Below are 24352 nucleotides of genomic sequence, written 5' to 3'. Positions count from 1 at the left end.
AAAGAGGTGCTCATCCGTGAGATGCTCTTCGCCGACGACGCAGCTTTGACATCACACTCCGAAGAGGGACTCCAGCAGCTAGTCACTTGCCTTTCCCACGCATGCAAGGAGTTCGGACTAGCCATCAGCCTGACGAAGACGAATGTTATGGCTCAAGGCACGGGGACTCCCCCATGCATCACCATCGACGGGTACACCCTGGAGGTTGTCAACGACTTCACTTACCTCGGGTCCACCATCTCGAGCTCTCTGTCAGTCGACTTGGAGGTCAACCGGAGAATCGCCAGGGCAGCCACAGTTATGGCCAGACTGAACCGGCGAGCGTGGAACAATTCCAGCCTCACTGAGAAAACCAGACTGCGCATCTACCAAGCCTGCGTACTCAGCACTCTCCTCTATGGCAGCGAGACGTGGACCACCTACGCAAGGCACGAAAGGAAACTCAACAGCTTCCACATGAGGTGCCTGCGACGCGTCCTGCATGTCGCCTGGCAGGATAAGGTCCCCAACACCGAGGTGCTGAAGCGAGCCAATATGAGCAGTTTGCATGCAGTTCTTAGCGAGAGACGCCTCAGGTGGCTCGGCCATGTCAAAAGAATGGATGCAGGCCGTATCCCCAAAGACCTCCTCTACGGCGAGCTAGCAGAAGGCAAGAGGATGACAGGGCGCCCAAAACTGCGGTTCAAAGACATCTGCAAAAAGGACATGACACAATGCTCCATCAATCTCAACACATGGGAAGTTCAAGCAGACGACCGCCTAGCCTGGAGGCTCGCGGTCAGGCAAGGTACGTCACGGGCAGAGGCTGCGCGCAACGAGGAGGCGGTCCAGAAAAGATTGAGGCGGAAGCAGCGTCAACAGCAGCAACAACGGCCATCTGCCTTCACCTGTAACAAGTGTGGCAGGGATTGTCACTCCTCAGTCGGACTACACAGCCATTCTCGGCGGTGCAGATAGACTCTCAAGAAGCTACGCCATCGTCTCTCAAGACGGACGGCTGCCGACGACGGCCGACGAGGTGTATACTCAGGGCACAAGTCCCCTGCTTTTATCAAAGCCTAAAAGAAGTCTATGTTCCAAAAAGATTAAGAAGCAAAGGCTGTGATCCTCCTGCACCTACTTCAGGAAAGAGTCAGCTGCTGGCTCTGACTTGGTCAGCAATTGACTTTCCTGACTCCTTGGAAAGCTTTCACTCCTTCCAAGGGCTTCCATAGGCCTGTCCGGCACTGCCCACACCCTTTCTATCCTCCGGAAACTCCCAATCTGCAAATAAATAAGGCAAGGAAACAGTGACAGGCTCAAGAAAGCTGGAAAAGCAGGTGGGGTATTCACATCTTCCACTGTGAGGTAGGTGTTAGCCCTCTTTGCTGGCGAGGAAACTGAAGCTCAGTGAAGGAAGGTGACCTGCCCAAGGCTACACAACCAGGAAGGATAGGGTCAAGTTTTGAAGCCTCCCCCCACTGAGGGATTGTAACTGAAATGCTTTGAGTAGAGAGGCAAACCAGGTCCTCAGACAGTTTACATTCTACCCCAACTCCAACTTCAAGGAGCAAAATGAGATGTGCTTAAAGAGCACTGCAAAGTTCTTTAAGGGGTAAGGGGGTTGCCAACGGACTCCCTAATCCCCGAGCGCACACAAGATCCTGCAAGCACGGATCAACTGAATCCCAATGAGCCAAGTGAATGTGTGTAAAAATGTCAAAGCCGAGGAGGTAGGACCCCATTTGCCACCCTTCAATGTGGATTCATTACTTCAAAACACACTGTTGGGAAACTGCTATTGCCAGGCTCTAGGATAACGGCAGAACCCACCTTGCACAGTAAGTAGCCCAGATTAACAAAGAAATGAAGCACACAGTGCTTTGAACAGTGCTTGACACAAAGTCAGAATCACTGAAAGTCAGCTGTTAGAACTATAATTATTGCTAACAATACACCTCTACCTTCCTCCCACACTTCACTTCTTCCTCTACTCAGCAGATTTTTCCACCTTCCCTGCCTGGGAAGAGTCGGGACTGCACATTAAGGTGGTAGATTTAAAAAAGAAGAAGGAGAAGCCCTGGCTGTGTGGCTCTGTTGGTTGGACCATCATTCTGTGCATGGAAAGGTTGCCAGTTCTGCCCAGGGTTTGATCCCAGGTTGAGGTATGTACAGAAGGCAACCTATTGATGTCTCTCTCTCACATCAATGTTTTTTTGTTTTGTTTTGTTTTTTCTCTCTCTCCCTCCCCTTCTCTAAAAAAATCAATGGAAACATGTCCTCGGGTGGGGATTTTTTTTTAAAGTCTTAAATTTGAACTTGTCAAGTGCCCCCCCCCCCCCACAGAGATATTCATGCCCACATCCCACTGGTTCAATTTCTCTGACCATAATTTGTGTGGCCATGGGCCCCTGCATCTATGCAGAGAGAAGGTGGCTCAGCCCACACAGTGCTGAGGGCTCTCCTGGACCTAATCTTACCTGTGCCAAGAAGAGAATACAAGGAGGCTTTGTGCAGCTCCTACCCTCCTGGCCACCAAGGCCCTTTCCATTGGGCTGTCTCTCCCCTCACACTCCACCCCCAGAGAGATGGCCAACCCCTATTTCCTGTTTCCCTGGCCCCCTGCCAGACTCCCCACCACTTGTCCCCTCAGCACAGCCAGGCTGGGAGGCCCATGTGCATCCTGTGGCATTGCCACTGGAGGCAGAGGCACCCTGGGAACAAACCCCACATTTCTACATGGGCACCTCCTAACTTCTCTGAGCCTCACACTGTGCTCACTGTGGACCTGGATGCTGCCTGCCTGGGTGACAGGAGCATTAAATGAAAGAAAAGCTCTGCACATTGTGCTATTTCATTTGTGCAAGTGCTTTTGGACGGGATCCCCCTAACTGCTGGCTATGCTGAGCCCATTTGCTGTCTTCTCATTTCCACCTCTCTCCAGATCCCCTCACTACTTAACTACTCTGAAAGTAAAGAGGCCTGATAATACTTAAGAGCATGGATTTTAGAACCAGATCTACCTGCTCTCAACCTTGGATCTGTCACGCTCTGAACTTGATCAAATGTATCATATCTGAAAAATGGAGGTAAGGATACCTACCTTACAGGTTTCTTGGTGCAAGGATCACATGAGATAACACATGAACAGACTTAGTTCAATACCAGGTTCAAAGAAGAAGTTTAGCAAATAAGAGATTTATGACTCATAATGGTTCTTTTTGCCATTAATCCCAGCTGGCCATCAGCTTGCTCTGAGGCCTGGCATGTGGGTGGCATATTTCCCCAGTTACTGGCACTGATGCCAGTTTTCCCTGTTTTTAGTTCCATTGGTCATTTCTAGAGAATGTTGGAAGGACTTTAGCAAACTGAGTCCTTACGATCATCTTGCCCAGAAGTTTTCCTTTATGTGTTAGGCTGATTTCTATTGGTGTGAGAAAATAAATTGATTTCCAAACACTTCTTAGTTCTACTGGGTTTTCTAAGAAAGCAAATGAATCTTCCACTATTAGCACTATTTTGTCTCTTTCATAACACCTCTTGTGTTCATTTGTGCTTCATTGCCTGGATCAGACCATGGATAATTACTAGCAGTGATGTTGGCTTAATAAGAATGCCTCTCTCCTTCCTCCAGTATGTACATGTAAACTATTTGTTTAAGATAAAAGTAGTTATCTTGTTAAGGAAATGTCCCTTTATTTCCTTTATTTCTGCCTCTTAGAGTTTGTTGTTGTTTTTTAAATCTGGGATAACTGTTTAATTTCATCAAATAGTAGTTTCAGTATTTATTAAAATGATAAGCTTTTCTTTTTGTTTCCTTGACCTTATGATAGACATGATGGCTAGAGATTTTCTGGAACTCCACTTGGGAATGGATAGCTAATCAGCAATTTATTTTATGTTCAAATTAGTGGCCAAAAGATGAACTATGCAATAAAGAGCATTAGGATTTTAAATGTCCATTTGGGGGAAAAAAATTAAGTTTGAATCTTTTCTTCAACCACATAAAATTTCTAATTGGATTTGAAAAAAACTATTAAACTATTTGAAGAAAATATTGGAAAATATTTTAATAGTCTTGGCATGAGGAACCATAAACAAGTTGTAAAATCTAGAAGCCATAAGTGAAAATATTGAGAGATTTGACTACCTAAATATGTAAATCTTCTATATGATGAAAGACACCACAAAGAAAGTTAAAGACAATGGGGGAATGGAAGAAAACATTGCCAATACCTATAACAAATATTGAATTAATAATTAGAATATGTAAAGAAAACAAGGGGGTGAAAAAAGTATTTGAATTGGCAAATAAAGCTCAACTTTATTCATAATAAATAGCATGTAAATAAAAAGAACAAAGTAACATTCTTTATCATCAAATTGTCTGTATTTTAAAACATATATATCCAGAATTGAAGAATGTACAAGGCTACTAGATATACAACTTCGAGTTTCTTGACTACAGAAGTTATTTTATGTAAATAGCACCCCCTGCAGCACAACTCCAACACAGAGCAGGATTCATAGGGTGAGCCCTGGAGTAACTCTCAGTGCCAGGCCCCACCAATGGGCTTAGTGAGAATTTTTGGCATATCCAACAAAATAGAGAAGGCCCTCTGACTCAGCGATTTCTCTTCCAGGAATCTAGCCTTTTAGAAATACATGAGTATGTAATATGTACATAAAGAGATATACAAAAGGATGTTCATTGAAGCATGCTTTACACTGAGGGAAAAAGAAACAAACTACATGTACATCAGTAGGGGATTGTTTGGAAAAATAATGGTGCATCCATTCACGAGATATTTTGCCACTCTTCAAAGGAATGAAGTAGATGTATGTGTACTAATGTTAAGATAGGTAGCTAGATATTAATAAAGGAAGGGGGCAAGGGGAATCAGACATTAAGCACAATCAACTAGGACACATAAACCTGCTTCACTAGGAAATTACAGCTTCAGAAACCCCAGGGGATGATAGCATTGTCCCACCAAGGGGATTAACACCCTGCCCTCCCCCATGCGGGGAGGAAGGACCAGCTTTCCAATCTCCCCAGGGTACAACCAGTTCATTTGGTTGGACTGTAGGGGGTAAGGAATAAAACAATAAAGGGAAAATTCCTCTGCTGGGCACATGCCCAGTAGGAGCAAGGTGGTGCAGGGGGAAGTCTCTGTACTGTGAGGCATGCACGGTAGGAGCCAAGACCATTAGGGGTAGAGCCTAGCCTGGCGAAAGGATTGGATGGGATAAGGGACACAAAACCCTAGAAAATCTAGAAAATGGATTGGTTAGTGGAAAGGACCCAATGCAAGTCCATGAAGGATTGGAAAATTGACTGGTTAGTTTGAAAGGGCACCTGGTCCTTCCCAAGCCCCAGATACATAATCCAAACTTAACAAAGCCATCTCTCTCTCCCTCCTTCCCCTTCCTTAATGGACTCGCTCCCTGCACTCACACGTTCTCTCTCCATAGCAGCCATGTGAACCTAGCAGCCACTCAGACTTCAAGTGCAGGCTCCAAGCATGAGCCTGGGTACAGCAGTGCAGCACCAGCCAGAGTGCAGTCCAGAACACAGACTGTGCTAGCCCAACAAGGACAGAGGATAAACCGGACTAAGCTTCAGGATGGCATAAAATGTCTGGACAGTGGCCCTATTTCAGGGCTTGATGAAGACAATTTGACCTTCTTCCACAGTGGGATGGAGCTGTCCCCTGATTTTGCTTCTATAATAAATCTTATCAGTACACCTTATCCTCCCATATGTGGGTCCCTGGAATGCTTTCCTTGAGACTTTGAAAGGACGTCATTTCCACCAGCAACACTAATGTAGAATGATCTTCAAGATTGATGGTATGAATGAGATAAACAGGAAAGTGAAAGCAAGTTCCAAAAAATATCTATTTTTCAATCCCAGGTATAAGTTTATGTCTGTCTGAATATATATTAGTTAGCGAGTGCGTAGAAAAGGAACTGGAAGAATACAACAAGCTGAGGGGATTGGACTAGATTCACTGTGTAGGGGGAGTTAGTGACAGGGAGGAATTTCACATTTTCCTCTGTCTGCTTTCTTACTTTGTGACTCTACAACAAGAAGGTATTTTATGTGTGTTTGTTTTTATTGCAAATTCAAAATATTAGGTAGCCCACTAGTTCTGAGCTGCATGAATCCCTGTCGGTTCAGCTGTTCTTTGAAAACTTTCACCCTGACTAACCTACCCAGGAATGTCCTACTAACAAGGGTGAGATATTATTGGCATTCTTAAAATAAGTCCTTCTCCTGATTCAGCATCTCTGGGCATCCTAATCCCCATGAGGATATCTTAAAAATTAGAATCAAGTCTCTGTCTGAGATCTGCTGATTCAGAACTGGAATTTTTGTGCCTGAGGCTATTATCTGGAGGAGGAAGTAAGAAGTGCAGATTACTGGTTATTGTGATGACTTTATTGGACACCTGCACAGCCACAGTTGGGAATGAGAAAATGAGAAGACAGAGAGGCAGCCTTGATCTGCAAGGACTCCAATTAACCTTGATGGGGGTTCTTGCTGTATAAATACGTTCTCCTGGGCTTGGTGATGAAGGCTCTCCACTGAAACCAGGCTATGCACTCAAGGCTCTACAGCACAGATATTAGGGCTGCTTAGTTTTTGCTTTTGTTTTCACTAAAACTTAACTTTTTTTTGCACTTGAGTGGACATGTCCCATGAATAAGAATTTGACTATTGTATTCTATACTAGAGGGAGGTAGATTTGAAGTTCACTGAAAAACTTACCCAGCTCTTACTCGAGGCTTGCTTAGAATGAAAAAAGACAAACCAGCTCTCAGGGACACAGTGTATATTATTATATAAGGCAGTGTTTTTCAACCGGTGTGCAGCAAGAATTTTTAAAATATGCAATACCTGACTAGTCAGGGACACTGACTTCTTTTCCCTTAGACTGTCAAATAAAAAAATGACAACAACCAACACAACAACAGACATCTGGTGTGAATGAGTCAAAATTATACAAATTTTTTTGTCAGATTGGCAAAAAATATTTTTTTTGGTGTGCTGCAGAACTATAGTAATTAGTTTATGTGTGCCATGAGATGAAAATGGTTGAAAATCACTGGTCTAAGAGTTGGCCTGCAGAGGCAGCAGAACTGGATTCAAATCCTGACTCCACTTTATACCAGCTGGGTGGCTATCAGCAAGGTTCTTAACATTTCTGAGCCTTGGTTTCTTGATCTGAAGAATGGACGTAATGCTGTGTTCCTCACAGAGGTGCAGTGGAGATCAGAGAGAGGGTGTATATAGAGGTAAATTGATCAAAGATTAGCTACTGTTTATTAATATTATAGTGTTAACTAGACTGTAAACTCCTTGAGGGCAGACATATGTGAATAAGAATTGTTTCATTTCCTTCTTCCACCAGAATCTACCTAACACTTCTAGAATAGAGCTGAACACTGATTCTGATTCTGTTAGGGATCTGGGCCTCTCATTGCCTTTAAGCTGTTTTACAAGTCTGTAAACCATAGACAGGAATGCAAAAATTGCTTCTCTATATGTATGCAAATTATTCCTGTTATAGGTTCAATTCATTCTCCCTCAGGGTGTGGAAGAAGCCAGTTTATCTCTATTTGCACATTCTTGTCAATATTCCAGATGTGTCTGTCCTTTGACGTGGTTGTCACCTCTTACTGATTCCCTCATTAACAATGCGTTAAATCAAATCTTCAATGCTCGTTTTACAGCTGTCATGAGTTCACCGTTTATTGAAAAGTATCTTCTAACATTACTATTTATCGCTTCTTTAGCAGAACAGTACATTTCTATAGAAGGCAGAAACCAAGTCTCAAGGACACTGTCCCATGTAATGAGAGTGAATAAGTTACTCTATGGGGACAGAGAGACAAGCTTCCACATTCCGTGCAGTCAAGAGTTAGATCCTGTGCCACAGCTCTGTGTCACAGCAAGGAAGAAGGCACTGCTCTCTAAGCTTCAGTTGGCCAGCCAGTCTGTAAAATGGGCCCATAACGGATATCCAGGCCCGGGAGCAGTCGCTTGGAGCCCACTCCTAACTCTTACCCCTCGTCCTTCTCCCTTCTGTCTCGGCCGCCAGGAGTCCCGGAGAACACCAGGGCGGCCCCTTGCCCGGCAGGCACCCAGGCTGGCGCGTCCGCCCTCCGCCCACCGGGTCTCTGGGCTCTGCAGGGCCCGCGGGGTGTGGAGGGGCCTCTGGAGGGGGCGGATTTGCTCGAGCCAGAAAGCCCGGAGCCGCCCAGGAATTTTGGCTAGGACTAAGAGCATTTCCTCCCGGGCGGGCCGGCGCAATCCCGGCGCGATCCCGGGGAGGGCTGCGGCGGGCAGACGGCACCATGCGGACCCTGCTTTGCGCGCTGGCCGGGCTCGCCCTGCTCCGCGCCTCGGGCGCCGACGCCGGTGAGTAGGGCCCGGACGGGCAGGGGCCCGGGACAGACGCGCACGGCGAGGTAGGGAAGAGCGAGAGAGATGGAGGAAGGAGGGACATGGAAACAGAGCCGGATGGAGAGAGATGGAGAAAGAGGGAGAGAAAGAGAGAGAGGAAAATGGTGAGAGATAAGAGAGAGAGACAGGAAAAGGCAGCGAAATAAAGGCAGGCGTCAGACGATTAGAAAGAGGACAAAGGAAGAATAGAGAGAGAAAAGTAGAGGTTGAGACAGAGACTTTGTAGGTCAGCAGATGGGTGTGAACTTTGAGCTATGAATTGGCATAGAAAGAAAAAGCAGTTTGAGAGGTAAAAGGAACAAGAGGGAAAGAAATAGAGGAATTAACATGGTAAGAGAAGTGGGGGGCAGGAAGAGAATGCAGAGGAAAAGGAAAAGATTTGAGAGACCAAATCTTTGTGGAGAAACCCCAGGTCTGAAGGAGAGAGAGGAGGAGACAAGGGTCACAGGGTGGGAGGTCAAATCTGCAGAGCGGCAGCCCCTGACGCCTCCCCAGCTCTTATCAGAGAGTCCACAGAGGCTCCCAGGCCTGGTTTTACTAGTCTTAGAATCTGAGCTCCAACAGGCAGATGACCCAGGCCTGGCCCAGCACAACCACTCAGGGACAGGCAGGCAGGCCCAGGAGAAAGGTCCCTGTTTCACCTGTCAGGTGGCCTGAGGAGGCTCTGTAGGTGGGTTGAGGAGACCAGTCTCCGGGCTGCCAGAGAGGTCCCTGAGAGCCTGAGCTGCCTTGGGGGTGGAGGAAAGGGTGCAGCAGGGAGAAGCCCTCTGGGTGCTCTGCTGGCTGGGTCTTTGCCTTGCACTGTCCCTGCTACCATTCCCTGACAGCTGTCTTAAGTGCTGCCCCTTCACAGTGAGGCTCAGGTCAGGTGCCTGCAGGCATATTTACTTTCTGTGTACACAGAAACTTATCCCCCACCCCCATCCCCACCCCAAGACTCTGCACAGTGTACAGTATGTTACACTTTACAAACCACGTTCCCACATACCCAGTGTCTCACACAGGCCTCGGCAAGACGCAACTGGTGCTCATTCCAGTTGTCCAAGGGAAAGCTCGGGGCGGGTCTCACAGTGGTGCCATGGCAGAGCCCTCACAAGCATCCAGGCCTCCTGCCCTCAGTCAGGCCCGTGTCCCCACGGCCAGGCTGCTCCCCCATCAACCTGGAGTGGGTGGATGTTGAGTCACCCAGGCAAAGTGCCCTGTGTTAGTTTGAATGGAAGACCTGAACCCAAGTCCTCCTCAGGGCACAGTGACCTGTGGGAGTAAGCACCAGGGAAAGAATGGAGGCCAGTCCTGATCCTGGGCAGCCCCTGGCTAAGTGACTTGAGTAAGTCACTTCACCCCTCTGAGGCTGTTACCTCCTCTGTAAATTGGGAAGAATTATATCCACCCCATAGAGCCCTCTGCTGGGACTGGATGAAAGAGGAAGCGCCCGAATGTCAACACACTTGGATCCTTCTCTCCTCCCCTGAGACAGCCCACTGATCCCTCTGAGCCTTCATTTCCTCACCTGTTAAGAGGACATCACAGGCTGTGTGAGGAATGGCTCAGCTCAGTGCACATCCTTCTTTTTCTCTTCCGTGCCCCTCTCCTCCCCCTGCAGCCCCCACCTCCTGGAACCGAGGAGACAAAGCAGTGCCTGGGGTTTACCTGAGGGAAGAGCTGGCTTTCTGTGGCCCCTTTAGCTGCAGCTGGTGTATACATATATATATATATCCCTTTTAATTTAAAATTGTTTCTATTTTCTTTCTAATTATGCATGTTCATTGCTACAGATTAGGAAAAAGAAAGTATAAATGTATTAATGTAATTTCACACTGAGTTCGCACATTTTTGTGTATAATCTTTCAAACTTAAGACAATATACCATTGTTTTCCTTAGCTTTTAATTATGAAGTCTTCTGGATATAAAGGCATACCTCAGAGATATTGTGGACTCAGTTCCAGACCACCACAATAAAGTAACGATTGCAATAAAATGAGTCAAAGTATAGTTTTGGTTTCCTAATACATATAAAAGTAATGTTTACACTATGCCAGTCTGTTAAATATGCAGTAGCATTATGTGTAGAAAAGCAATAATTTTAAAGTAATTAATGAAATAAATAAATTCTAACCATTATCTGAATCTTCAGTGTGTCATAATCTTTTTGCTGGTGGAGGATCTTGACCTCAATTTGCAAAAAAAAAAATGCAATGTCTATGAGGTGCAATAAATCGAGGTGTGCCTGTAAATTATTTTGAAGGAAATCCCGTATATTTTCATTTCTAAAAATTTCCTGATGTACCTCTAAAAAGTAATCTTTTAATAAACATAACTATGATACCATTATTACAAACTAAAAATAGACAAGAATCCCTTAATATCTCACATATTCAATCAGGGTTCAAATGTCCCTGATTGTGTCATTTTTTTACATTTGCTTTCTTTGATCCAAATAAGGTGCATACATTGCTTTGATTGATATGCCTGTTAAGTTTCTTTAAACATGTAAGTTCTCTTCTGGTTTTTTTCTTAAAATTTATTTGTTGAAGAAACTGGTTGTTTATCCTATAGTTTTCCACATTTAGATTTTAGCTTCTTGCATCTCCCAGGTGTCATTTAAATGTTCTTTTTGCCCCTGTATTGTCTATAAACTAGAAAATAGACCTACAACCTGTTCTAATTCCGGCTGGAATTTTTTTTTTTTTTTTTTTTTTGCAAGAATACTTTACGATGGTCTTTATTGCTTTGATTTGCATTTCTTTGATCACTACCAAGATTGGACTTTTTCTTCAAATGCATATTGGTCATTTCTACTACTCCCTGTAAATTGTTTTTGACTTTTGAGTTGTACTATTTAGATTTTTCATATTGATCTATAAAAAAATTATTTATATTTCGAGTTAGGCCAACTGTTTTGTGTCACTTCTAGAGAATTTTTTCTTAGGTTCAGGCTTTGGCTGCGTTCCTTTCCTGTTTTGCTCTCAGAGGAATCTGGAGACCTAGAGCCGGGTCCTTTTAACCAGTATCACCATCCTCACCTATGCCACTGGGCGCCCTGGGGAGGCTCTCACTATCCACCACTGACCACTCCAGGTCTCTGTCTTCCCCGGGATTCTGGTTTTTGCTCTGGGAGAAAGAAGAAGATGCTGAAGGGCTGTGGTGAGGATTACAGCATTTCTTCTTACAAAAATATACGTGTAGGAACAAAGCACTCAAAGACAGCTGGATCCAAGGCCCACATTTGGGCTCTTGTGGGGCCCTCAAGATGGCTACAAAGGTGTCAGTCCCCCATCTTGAGGAGAGCTGGTTGGAGTGATCTAGACAAGAGCACTGACTCCTTATGGAGGGGGCAGTTGTGGGGGACTTTCACTGGCCTGTTCACAGTCTTCAGCTCACCTGGTAAATGCCCTGCATGGCATTTATACCTCCCTTGGCAGTTCCAAGGCACCTTCAAGTACAGGATCTTCTGTGATCAACACAGTAATCCTCCAAAGCAGGCAGAGCCAAGCAGATCCCTTATAGACAAGGAAGCTAGTGCAAGGCAAAGAGCGCAGTCAGTAGGAAGTGAAGGTGGCACTGTGTCTCCGACTCCCAATTTTGCATCCTGTTCACAGCATGTGGAGAGACATTAGTTATCTCAATGGCTTCTTAGATCTTCTCCCCATTATGGGGATTTGGGAATGTCCTAGTACATTATTACCCAGTGGATTAAAAAACAGTATTTCACGATAGAAGGAATCTTGGTTTCTATATGGCTTCGGGGAGCAGAGCTGCCTGCCAGCCTTGACCATCAACCAATCAACCTCTAGACTGATATATGAGAAAGAAATAAACACGTGTATAAAGTGAGGGAGCTCTTTGTTACAGCAGCCTAACTTGTATCCTAAGCAAAATACTAACTTAACCTGAAACTGAAGGTATTGGAATGACATTGCTGTGCTCTCAGAGTGATTAGCAAGGCTAAAATCCAAATCTGGAAAAGCACCAGAGACCAAGGGAGCAGGGTGTGTCTCTCCCAAAACAAACTAAACTAAACTAAACTAAAATGTTCCTCAGAGTCTGAGCTCTCTCTTTGGGGGCCTGAGGATCCCTCTGCTGTTTCAACCAGAGCAGTTCCACAGATTGGAGTTCATCACATAATTGAAAATAATGTTCTTTTAAAAAAAAAATTGATGGTTTTGACTGAATCACAAATTTTAATAAAAATATCAAATGTGGTAAAATTTATTATTCTATTATATTGAATGTGGTCAAATATAATTATCCCCCCCCCCCCCCCCAGTGAGAAGAGTTGCTGGTCAAAGCAGAGTATCTTTGATGATTCAGGAGGCACAGCAGCACCTTCAGCATCACCACTGAGAAGGTGTCTGTCATTACCTAGCATGGCAGAAACCATTTGAGTTGGGGCGCTTTCTTAGTGTTTGAGTCCCAGATAAAAAAGGTCTCCTCTGCTTATAAGTGGGAGGGGGCTGTACTTCCAACCTCCCAAGGGGACCCAGTGGCCATGTCTCCTTAACTGGAGAAGTTAGCTTAGTGCCTCTCTCTGGGCTTCTGGCCTCTACTGGCAGCCTGTTCTCACCAGCTCACAACATTCCACCCCTGGCCACCATCCAGGGTGCACAAAGGCCCTGAGTAGGATCCAGGCCAGGGAAAACAACCCAACATCCAATAAGGTCCATTTCCCAGTTGGCTGGGGCAGGGAAGGAGGGAGCAGAGGAAGAAAGGGAAGACTGAGGAACCACAGTCTTGGCTCCTCAAGGTCGATCATAGTAATCCTTCAGCCTTACCCACTCCTCTTGTTGGAGCTTTCTAACAGCCTCATGAAGCAGGCATTATCATGAGCCCCTTTCTATTGAGGAGGAAGCCAAGGCTGCAAGGTGTGTGTGTGTGTGTGTGCGTGCGCGCTCTTGCCAGTTCAAAAACAAAAATAAAAAAGTACAGAAGGCACCCAGGACTTACGTTGCTGGAGGTTCTGGTCCAGGAAGCAACTTGTCCTTGTAGCTAATTTTTTTAAGGTTTTATTTATTTATTTTTAGAGAGAGGGGAAGGGAGGAAGAAAGAGAGGAAGACAAATATCGATGTGAGAGAGAAACATCGATCAGTTGCCTCTTGTACAGGCCCCAACTGCAACCCAGGCATGTGCCCTGACTAGGAATCAAACCTGCAACTTTTCTGTTTGCAGGACAATGCCCACCCACTGAGCCATACTAGTCAGGGCTGTGGCTAATTTTTGAGGCCTCTCAGCAGGCTCTGACAGACCCAGCAACATCTTGGATGAGCTATATCTGGGTGGCAGTGCTTTCGGCCGTCCCACCCATATTCCAGAGGAGGCTGCAGAGGCTGAGGCAGGAGGAGAAAGTTTCCCACAGGTTCACACCAATTCATGGCTAAGCTTGGCTGAGAATGTGGGTACCCAGTGTGTTTTCTGCCATCATGTGTTGAGGTCAATGCCATGAAGACCCACATGGGCGAGGGGGTTATGGTGCAGAGTGACGCCCTTGGCCCTGGCTCTGCCCCAGCTTTCTCTCTCCAATGAACTGGTCGGGAGGCACCAGTGAGCTCATGGATAGTTGGGCGGTGGAGCCCAGGGCCAAGTCCTATCCAGATGTGAGAGATTAGTGCTGTATGATGTGGAGAGCAACCTCAGTCCAGCCTTTTCCCTGGAGGGGTTTTAAAGCCAAGTTTGATCTCATCACAAACACATAAAGAACAGTATGTTCATGTTGTTCATGACTTACAAAGCTGGCAGGTCCCTACTGGCCAACAGGGTCATGGTGCTTCCCTTTGGCCTCAGCTGGGGGGTGGGGTGGGAGAGACTATGTTAGGGTCTGGGAGAGGGCAGGTGAGGCTCAGGGGAAAATCTGGCCAAAGGCCTCTGGGCAGACCTGCACAGGGTGGGTGTGGACACAGACCCACACTGGGTCAGCCATCTCTTCCCTGACAGCCCACATTGTGGGTGAGAACAGCTCTTCCTGCCCCCTCGAAGTCTTTCCTCTCCAGGCCAAGCACCCCAGTTCTTTCAGCTGAGATAAATGAGTCAAAATTTTGAGTCCTTTAACATCCTGGCCACCTCTAGACATGCGTAGGACACGTGGCCCAGAATGGAGCACAGCCCTTTAGGTGGCATCTCCGTACCACCCTCTCCCCTGCCCTGAATATTTTATATCAACGCATGCAGCCCACAATGGCCTCTGTTTTCTGCTAACAACCCATCAGATAACTGGCTTTTCTTATGGAAAATTTTAAACCATACATACATACAACAGTAGAGAGAAGAGTACAATGAACTCTCATGTCCCCATCACCCAATTTCAACAGTTGCTAATTTTGGCCAGCCCTGTTTGCTCTATACTTCCACACATGCCTCCGCCCACTCCCAGGCCTAGATTGTTTTGAAATAAATCCAAGACATCATAGCCTTTCATCTGTAAATATTTTAGTATAGATCTCTAAAAGAGTCCCTTTAAAAAAAAAGTAACCAGAGTGCCATTATAACAACCCCTTCCTTCCCCAAAGTCAACAAGAAGACCATTGTCTTTTGAAGAGGCTTTCATAAGTTCAGTGGAGGAAAATAATGAAATGGAGGTTGTAAAACAAATTGTTCTCCACAAAAGATGCTCAGAGTGGAAGGAAGTTTTGTCCCTTATGGTCCTTGCCCCTGAGTGCAAGAGCTGGGATCCAGATAGAGTTAGAACCAGAGAATCTGGTGACTCCAGCAGAGCTCAGAAGGCCAGCTTCCTGAGGAGGGGTCAGAGAAGGCCAGGGTGCTAGGGGTCCAGCCATTTGCTGACTGTGTGACCTTGAGCAAGTCACTCAACCTTTCAGAGTGACATATTCATCACCAGCAAAATGGCTTAACATCTCCATTCTTACCTCAAGACCTGCCAACCTTTGGGAAAACTTTAAATGTCTCTTTGGGCAACCCAATCACGACCGAGGCCTTACAGGTCCAGAAGTGTTGCACCCACAGAGACCAACTGCAGTAACTGTTACTCCCCCCTGCTTCAGATGACCATATCCCTAGCCGCAACCGTGATACTGTCACTGTGATGCTACTCCACCTATAAAAGCTAGAATTGCAGTATCCCTTACCACCTGCTCCTTTTGTTTCTCTCATCATCGCATCAAAACCTCCAGTCCCTTCAGCCCCTCCATTTCTCCCAGTTGGTTTTCTTATTGGCCTCTTTTCTTCCTTATCCAAGCAAGACTCCAGAGCTCATTTTTTCAACACCTTGCTGGCCAAACCCTTGATTTCTTTGCTCTCTTGCCCTCTACCACACTCCTCCTGCAGACTCCCAGGTTTCAGCTCTGTCCAGCCATTCATCTTTGCTGCTCTGCACCCTGCCGGGGGAGGACTGGCGCTTCCAAAGTTCCTCACTGATGCCAAGTCATTCTGCAGCCCTCCTGCACTGCCTCCTGTTTTCCTCCGCCCCTTTGGGAGCCCTCTCTTTATCCTGCTCCCTCACCAGTGGTGTGCTGTAAATGCTCTCTCCATGGCTTTTATTTTAGTAACTGTGTTCAACAATCCACTCACAGAATTCCTGAAAATTCAACAACAATCTCTCCTCTTTCCTAACCCTACATGAATTTTCAGCAAAATGATTCTCTTGTTACTTTACAGAATGAGTAGAGGCCATCAGGTGGGAACTCACTCAACTTTTGGCCCTCTAAAAGTAGAACTTTTTAACCCATTTTTGCCACATTCCTTCTCTCTTCCATGTGCTATTGTTACCCTCAAATGCATTCCTTCTGTTCTCTCTTCCTCTTGTCCCTCAGGCTACAAGCATGGCTGCGTTTCTTCCATGTGGCAAAAAACCAGAAGCAACAATAAACTTTCTCTAGACTTTGAGGTCTGCTCTCCCTTTCTTCACAGCCAGCCTTTGTGGAAACATTTTCCAGGATCCATATTTTTATCTTCTGATCTCTCCTTCCCTTCTCCTTCCACTGCAACCTAAACTCTGCTTTGCCTGCCCCACCCCACTAAAAGTGCTGGGTAGGATATAGCAGTGACTTTCCTGTTGCTCTGTTTTTCCACCCTTAGCTTGCTAGACCTCTGGGCTGCTTTAGGTCATGCTGACCGCTCCATCCTCTGTAAATTGCTTTGCTTTGTTTCTAGGACAGTATCCTCCATTCTGAGTGTCAGTGTTCTTCAAAGTTCCAGCCAACTCTAATGACCCACAGGCATCTCAGAGCCACCAACTCTGAAACCTGAGCTCAGAACCAGGGGTCTAAACCTTCCAGTGTGAGAGTTGTTAGTGCCAAGAGAACCAAGGAGGAAGCAGTGTTGGGGAGAAAATGATGAATCAAGGGTTGAACAGGTTGAACCTCAGATCTTCCACTTACTAGCTGTGTGACATCGGACATACCATTTAACCCCTCTGTGCATCAGTTTCCCTATGTGTAAATTAAGGATAATAATTGATTGTTGTAGAATTTGATTAATACATTTGGTTAGCATACTTCATGGTACATAGTAAGCACTCAGCAAGTGTCAGCTATTATTAACTGGTCACCACTGTCAATGCAACTATTAAAATTTCTCCACTCATTTTCTTCCTCTCTATTCCTATTGCCTCATTTTTCCTCACTTCTTACCCTGATTACTGCAGTAACTTCCTGCCTTCAAAGACAAAGCCCTCCTGTCCAGTCTCTGAATTTTAAAAATTCATATATGACTATGTGACCCTTCTGTTAAACACCACAACAAGCATCGTGACTGGTTATTAGGGCCTCTGGCTTGGTTTCTATGATCCATGTCTCCAGTCTCATCCCCCACCTACCCTCTACTTCCCAGCCACTCTAAACTCCCCAGGATTTGTACACTGAACCACGGTCATTCGTGCTTCTCTGTCCTTGCACACGCCATTCTCCCTGTTGGAAACTTTCCTCCCTTCTGTAACTCACCCAGTTCAGGCAGCACCTCCCTGAGGAAACCCTCCTGGATGGTAGGTGAGCTCACAGAAACCACAGAGACAAGTGAGCAATTGGGGCATCCCACACTTGCCCCTTGACCCCCCACTGAGCTGCCTTCGCTTCTCTTTGTGGCTATTTTCAGGACCCACCTCACTTGAGCCCAGTGTTTTACAAGTTTCTTAAGTGTTATAGGGAAAATGAAGGCCCCACAGTGACAAGACTTGTCTTCCCACAGCTGCTGAACCCTTCATCCCCTCCCAAGGAGACCCAGCTCGGAGCACAGGGTGTGACATACAAATGGCTGTCCATGGCCGTTTAGACATCATAGAGGAGGTAATAAGGGTGACTGGGAGGATATGCATCTTTGGGTCCACCTGCCAGGCTGGTGGCTTTATAGGGTTCAGGCCAGTCTTGGTTTGGAATATTAGGGAAATCAGGCCAATCCTGGTCCCTGGCCACTTGGGCCGTCAGGCTAAACATCTCCCTGTGTGGCCTGGGCTGTCAGACTGACCAGCCACTAAAGGACCCTGCCACTCCTGGGGTCTTGCTTACACCAAGCCATAATCCTCTGCATAATTACCAGCAGGAAAGTTGGAAATGTAGTCACTATGTTCTGTTATACAGCCAGTTTGTAACCTGGAGTCCATAAACTTCGGTGGGGAAAAAAATTATACTTTATTTCTAAAAACCTTAGCATTCCCATTTATTATAAATACAACAAATCATAGTAGTATTAACAGTACTGTGATTTTGTCAATAGAAATCAGATAATTTTATCCCATTTATAGTTGTTGTGAATATCTCAACATATCATTTATTCTAATCAGTATGTCAAAATTGAAGTAGTTGTTAGACCTTATGGTAGACCATGTTATTTAGTGAGTTAATAAAAATATAAATTTTATATCAAAAATTTAACTTATTATACTTGAATAATATTTTAATACAATTGGTGTCCTTGGAAATACTATATATTTTATTTTTTCGATTAAATCATTTTATAAGAAGGGGATCTGTAGGTTTCACCAGACTGCTAATGGGGTTCATTCATGGAAAAAGTTAAGACTTCTGGCCAAGATGGAGGCATAGACAGACACACTGCGTCTCCCTCCACAACTAAGAAGGAATACAACTACCACAAAACCAGAAATAACCAGGAGTTCCAGAAAATAAAACTACATGGAAGTACAACATATGAAGTTATAAAGAAGTGGCGCTCATCCAGATGGGTAGGAGGGACAAAGCCAGGTCAGAGAAGTCAAGCTGTGCTGGCAGCAGGAGCTGCAGCGAAGGTGGCGGGACCGCAGTAAGCACAGACACCCATATTTAAGGGGAGGTGAGAAGCACCTGGGGAGCACCCTTGGCTGCAGACCAAACCCGTCAGCTCACGATTCCAATGCCAGGGAAGGCAGACCTCCATTGCCTCAGACTGTGAGGGCCAGAGGGCATGGTAACAGAGGAGGAGGCTCCTGGTTTCTCAGCGGAGAGTGAACAGCAGGAATCCATCTTGAACCCCTGCCCCCACACAAAGCATCACAGTGTGGTGAGAAGGGTTGCCCAGTAGTGATGAGGGCATGGAGCTCCGCCCCCTATAGCATAGGAGGTGTGACAACCACACCCAGGAAACAAAGGTAAACACAAACTGTCAGGATGGCACAGATCATGATAGAGATCCCAATCACTCAGCTGACCAGACAGCAAATATATGATCTATCGGACAAGCAGGTAGGAAATCTCTCTGAGGCTCAGTTCAATGCTCTGGTTATAAGAAAGCTTACAGATCTAACAGCAGATCTTAAACAAGACGGGGAAGGAATGAAGGCTAGCCCTGCTGAAATTAATGAAAATACATATGAAACAAGTGGTGAGGGAAGGAAAACCAGGGATCAAATCAACAAATCAGAATATAGGGAAGGAAAAAACAGTCAACCAGTGCATAAAGAGGAAACATAAAGTGAGGAAAATGAAGAGAGGCTCAGAAACCTATGGGACAGCTATAAGCAAGCCAACATCTGAATCATAGGGTTGCCAGAAGGCGAAGAAGAACTAGAAATTGAAAAATTACATGAATAATGAAGCAGAACTTCCCTAACTTGGGGAAGGAAATAGACTTACAGGTCTAGGAAGCACAGAGAGTTCCAGAAAAACTGGACCCAGGGAGAACCACACCAAGACACATTATAATCAAAATGCCAAAAATTCAGGATAAAGAGAATCTTAAAAGCAGCAAGAGAGAAGAGAATTATGTACAAAGGAGTCCCAATAAGACTCTCAGCTGATTTCTCAAAAGAAACTCTGCAGGCAAGAAAGGACTGGCAAGAAATATTCAAAGTAATGAAAAGCAAAAACCTACAACCAGAATTACTCTATCCAGCAAAGCTGTCATTCAAAATAGAAGGGCAGAGAAAGCGCTTCCAGGACAAAGTAAAACTGAAGGAGTTCATCAGATCCAAACCACTGTTATATGAAATGTGAAAGGGACTTGTTTAGGAGAAAGAAGATCAAAACTATGAACATTAAAATGAAAACTGTATGACAACAACCAACAACAGAAGCTAGTGAACTGAAACAAAGGCAAACTAAGTAGGCAATGAGAGTGGAAAAAGAATTATAGGTATGATGAACATTATGGGGGGAGGTCAGCAGGGAGGGGGAAGGGGGGAAAGGGAGGGAGATGGTACAGAAATTAAGAAGCATAGTAGGAAGATGTGGAGAACTATGTGCACAACCAATGGGCATGGACTAAGGGCAGGGACAATTGGAGGGAGGGAGTCACTGGGGAAAGAAATTGGGACAACTGTAACAGCATAATCCATAAAGCATATTTTTTAAAAATTAAATAAATAAAAATGACTTAAAAAAAAAAGTTAAGACTTCTGGCCAACATGGAGGCAGAGACAGACACACTGTGTCTACCTCCTCAACTAAGAAGAAATACAACTACCTCAAAACTAGAGACAACTAGAAGTTCCAGAAAATGGAGCTGCATGGAAGTCAAACAAAGACAGAAAGAAGAAATACTCATCCATACAGGTAGGAGGGGTGGAGCTGGGACGGAGAGGACGCAGTGTGGTGGCAGCAGCAGAGGCAGCAGCGGCAGGCCAGTGGAAAGTGCAGTCATACATTTTATAAAGTAGGGAGGGACACCTTGGGAGGGCTCTCAGCACCAGACCAGACCGCACAGCTCATGGTTCCAGCACTGGGGAAAATAAAGCCTCATTGCTTCTGACTGTGAAACCAGTGGGGGTTGGGACAGAGGATGAAACTGACAGTTTCTCAGCAGAGTCTGCTTGTTTAAAGGGTTCCCACAATCCTAGAATATCTGCAAACCCACTCACTCTGGGAACAATGGCCAGGGCAACAGCTACAGAGGTGCCAGTGGGAGAAGTGCCTTGAAAGGGGGCAAGTGCTGAGCAAGCAGCCTTGTTCTCTCTCAGACCCCTCCCCCACACACAGTGTCACAACGTGGTGAAAGGAGTTGCCCTGTACTGATGAACGCCTAAGGCTCCACGTCTTACAGCATAATAGGTGCGACAGCTCTACCTAAGACACAGAAGCAAACAAACACAGGAGCCTGTCAAGATGAGGAGACAGAGAAGTATGGCCCAAAAGAGGGAACAGATCAAGGTTCCAGTGGGAGAACTAAGCGATGAGGAGATAGCCAACCTAACAAACGAGGAGATAGCCAACCTAACAGATGCAGAGTTCAAAACACTGGTGATAAAGTGCTCACAGACTTCGAAGATATGTTTGAGTACAGCAAATGCTTAAGGGAGGAAGTGAAGGCTATGCTAAATAAAATAAAGGAAAATTCACACAAAATCAATGGTGAAGGGAAGGAAACTGGGGTTCAAATCAATGATTTGGAATATAGGAAGAAAAAAAGGTCAACCAGTACAGAGTAAGGAAACAAGAATTGAAAAAAATGAGGAGAGGCTTAGGAACTTCTGGGGCAACATTAAATGTGCCAATATCCGAATCATAGGGGTGCCAGGAGGAGAAGAGGAAGAGCAAGAAATTGAAAACTTATGTGAAAAAATAATGAAGGAAAACTTCCCAAATTTGGCAAAGGAAATAGACATACAAGTCCAGAAAGCACAGAGAGTCCCAAACAAGCTAGAACCAAAGAGGACCACACCAAGATACATCATAATTAAAATGCCAAAGTTTCAAGGTAAAGAGAGAATCTTAAAAGTAACAAGAGAAAAGCAGAGAGTTACCTACAAAGGGGTGCTTATAAGAGTGTCAGCTGATTTCTCAAATAAACTTTGCAGGCAAGAAGGGACTGGCGAGAAGTATTCAATGTGATGAAAAGCAGGAACCTACAACCGAGATGACTATCCAGCAAAGCTATCATTTAGAATGGAAGGGCAGATAAAGTGCTTCCCAGACAAGGTAAAGCTAAAGGAGTTAATCTTCATCAAACCATTATTATATGAAATGTTAAAGGGACTTCTTTTAGAGAAAGAAAATCAAAACTATGAACATTAAAATGACAACAAATTCACAACTATTAACAACTGAATCTAAAAAATAGAAACAAAAACGAACTAAGCAAACCACCAGAAAAGTAACAGAATCGTAGGTATGGGGGTCATTTAGGGGGTTATCAGCTGGGATGGGGGAGGGGCAGAAATGGGGAAATGGTGCAGGGACTAAGAAACATAGTTGGTTGGTACAAAATAGAGGGAAGTTAAGAATAATAATAGAAAAGGGTGAATCCAAAGAACTTATATGCACGACCCAGGACTGAACTAAGGGGTGTGGGATTGCTGGAAACAAGCAGGTACTGGGAATAAGGGAGCAAAGGGAAAAGAAATTGGGGCAGCTGTAACAACATAATCAATAAAAAATACTTTTAAAAAAAGTTAACACTGAATAAAAGAAATTTCAAAATCCCAAACCTGTCATTTAGCAGAGTTGCCACCAGGAGGCAGGGTAACAGAAGAAATGAAGCTTTCTGTGCTGAAGTCTAGAACTGGAAGAGGAATCCTAGTCACTCCAAACCTGTTTCAGAAAAACCAAGAGTGCCAGAGCCAGGAGCAGCCGTAGAAAAGGGAGCCCCTAAGATTTTGTAATCTGGGGAACGAGAGGCAGGTAGAGGCAGAGGCTGAACCAGAAGAACCCAGGTCTCCTGGCACCCAGTTCTCTCCCCACTGGACCACCAGGTGCTCCTGATGACTTGGCACCACTCTTGTCCTCGGGTCCTCTCACCTCACCTCACCCCGTTCCCATCTCTCCTTGCTCTAGAAAGTAGAGAAGACCGTGGAGCACCTGGAGGCAGAAGTGAAAGGTCTGCTGAGCCAGCTGGAGGAGCTGGCCTGGAACCTGCCCCCTGGGCCCTTCAGCCCAACCCCCGACCTCCTGGGAGATGGTGAGTGCAGTGGCTCAGGTGGCAGAGGTGACAGCCCCCGGGGCTGGGCAGGCAGGATGGGGATGGGCGCACTGGTGCAGCCTGGACAAACCAGGACTCCAGCTCCTCCATGGGACAGAATGGGGAAGGCATTTCTCCCAGCTCACCCAAGTGCTCCCGTCCCCCATGCCTACCCCCACACTGGGGTGGCTGCAGCCCAGCATCATTCAGGGCACCTGGAAGGGCGCCTTGTTTACCCAAGTTCCACTCACAGCACCATTACCCTGACACAGAGCAGCTGCCTCCAAGCTCTTGGTTCCTTTAATCTCCCTTCCAAGGACCATGCTTGTGCCACCACCAAACCCTTTCTGGCAGAGGCGGATTAAGGTCAGTTGAGGTCCCGGGTGGAGAAGAAAATATTGGGCCCCTTGAGTAAAAGAGAGAGACAGGGAAAATAAAAATACATGGTTTTGTGGGGCCCTTCACAAGTCGGGGCCCAGAGTGCGCGCCCAGTGCACCCACCGTTAAATCCACCTCGGCTTTCGGGAAAAACTGGCATCCCTCTGACCAGGCAGTGGAGAGACTGTCACCCTGCTCCCTCCTTGAGTCCTGAGTCCCCTGGCACGGAAGTTCCCCAGGGAAGGGGAGGAGAGGGCAGGGTGCCTGTAGCAGCCCCTCCCCCTGAGCCGCCCCCTTTCTTTCAGATCATTTTTGAGCACTGGAGATGGAGTTGCCCAGCGGCTGGAAGTAATACACCTGTCAAACAGCCATCCTTTGAGAACAGAGCCTTGCACCTGGCCTTTCTTCCTCAGATTTATGCAAAATAAAAGCTCCTCCATTGATCTGTGTCTGCTGGCATAGTGACCGTTATAGCCGCAGCCGCTTCTCTGTCTACTCCCATGCCCTGAGGCCCACATCCCCATGAAGGCTCAGACCTGGGAACCCCCAGCCCTTCTGTGCTCCAGCCCTCCTTCTTTATAGGGTGGGCAGGTAGGCTTGGTCCACAGAAGGGAGGCACCTGAAGCTCAGAATCATAAGATGACTCCGTGGAAGGGCCCTTTGGGTAGCCTTGTGGCTCAGAGTAAGGCCACAGATGAGCAGCAGCCTCACCTGGAAGTTTGTCAGAAATGCAGAATTTGGGGCCCAACCCAAACCTACTGAATCGGAATTTACATTTTAATGAGATCCCCCGCCCCCCAGGGGATTTCGTGTGCCCATTAAAGTTAAAACAATTTTTTTTATTGAGGTAAAATTCACATAGCACAAAATTCAAAATTGTAACCATTTTACTCTACAAATTCAGTGGCTGCACCACGCTGTGCAATCATCACTACTCTGATTCCAGAACACTTAGATCGGCCAAAAGGAAACCCTGTACCTATTAAGCATCACTTCTAATTTCCCCTCTCACCATCCCTCGAAACCCACTGAAATTTTGTCTCTATGGACTGGCCTGTTCTGGGCATTTCATATAAATGGAATCATACAATATGCAGCCTTTTGTGTCTTTTTTTCACTTAGCATGTTTTCAAGGTTCATCCATGCTGCAGCATGTATCAGTGCTTCATTCCCTTTTGTGTAGATGCATACTTTCATTTCTCTGAGGTCTGTAACTAGGGATGGAATTGCTGATTCAAATAGTAACTGT

General features: G+C 45.7%; 1 protein-coding gene across 1 annotated transcript; it reads left to right on the top strand.

The window, feature by feature from the left end:
- The first annotated feature begins 8091 nt into the window (after positions 1-8091).
- PLAC9 (placenta associated 9) lies at positions 8092-24195 on the top strand. The gene is made up of 4 exons (XM_090279490.1): positions 8092-8407; positions 17587-17684; positions 22602-22725; positions 23409-24195. The coding sequence occupies exons 1-4, from the start codon at positions 8344-8346 to the stop codon at positions 23417-23419; spliced, it is 297 nt and encodes a 98-aa protein (XP_090135616.1). The 5' UTR covers positions 8092-8343; the 3' UTR covers positions 23420-24195.
- Positions 24196-24352: the final 157 nt, after the last annotated feature.

Source organism: Furipterus horrens, unplaced genomic scaffold (genome assembly GCF_987537825.1).
Source record: "Furipterus horrens unplaced genomic scaffold, mFurHor1.1.pri manual_scaffold_5, whole genome shotgun sequence".
NCBI lineage: Eukaryota > Metazoa > Chordata > Mammalia > Chiroptera > Furipteridae > Furipterus > Furipterus horrens.
Note: the sequence above shows the minus strand (reverse complement) of the source record. Positions and strands in the feature narration are given on the sequence as shown.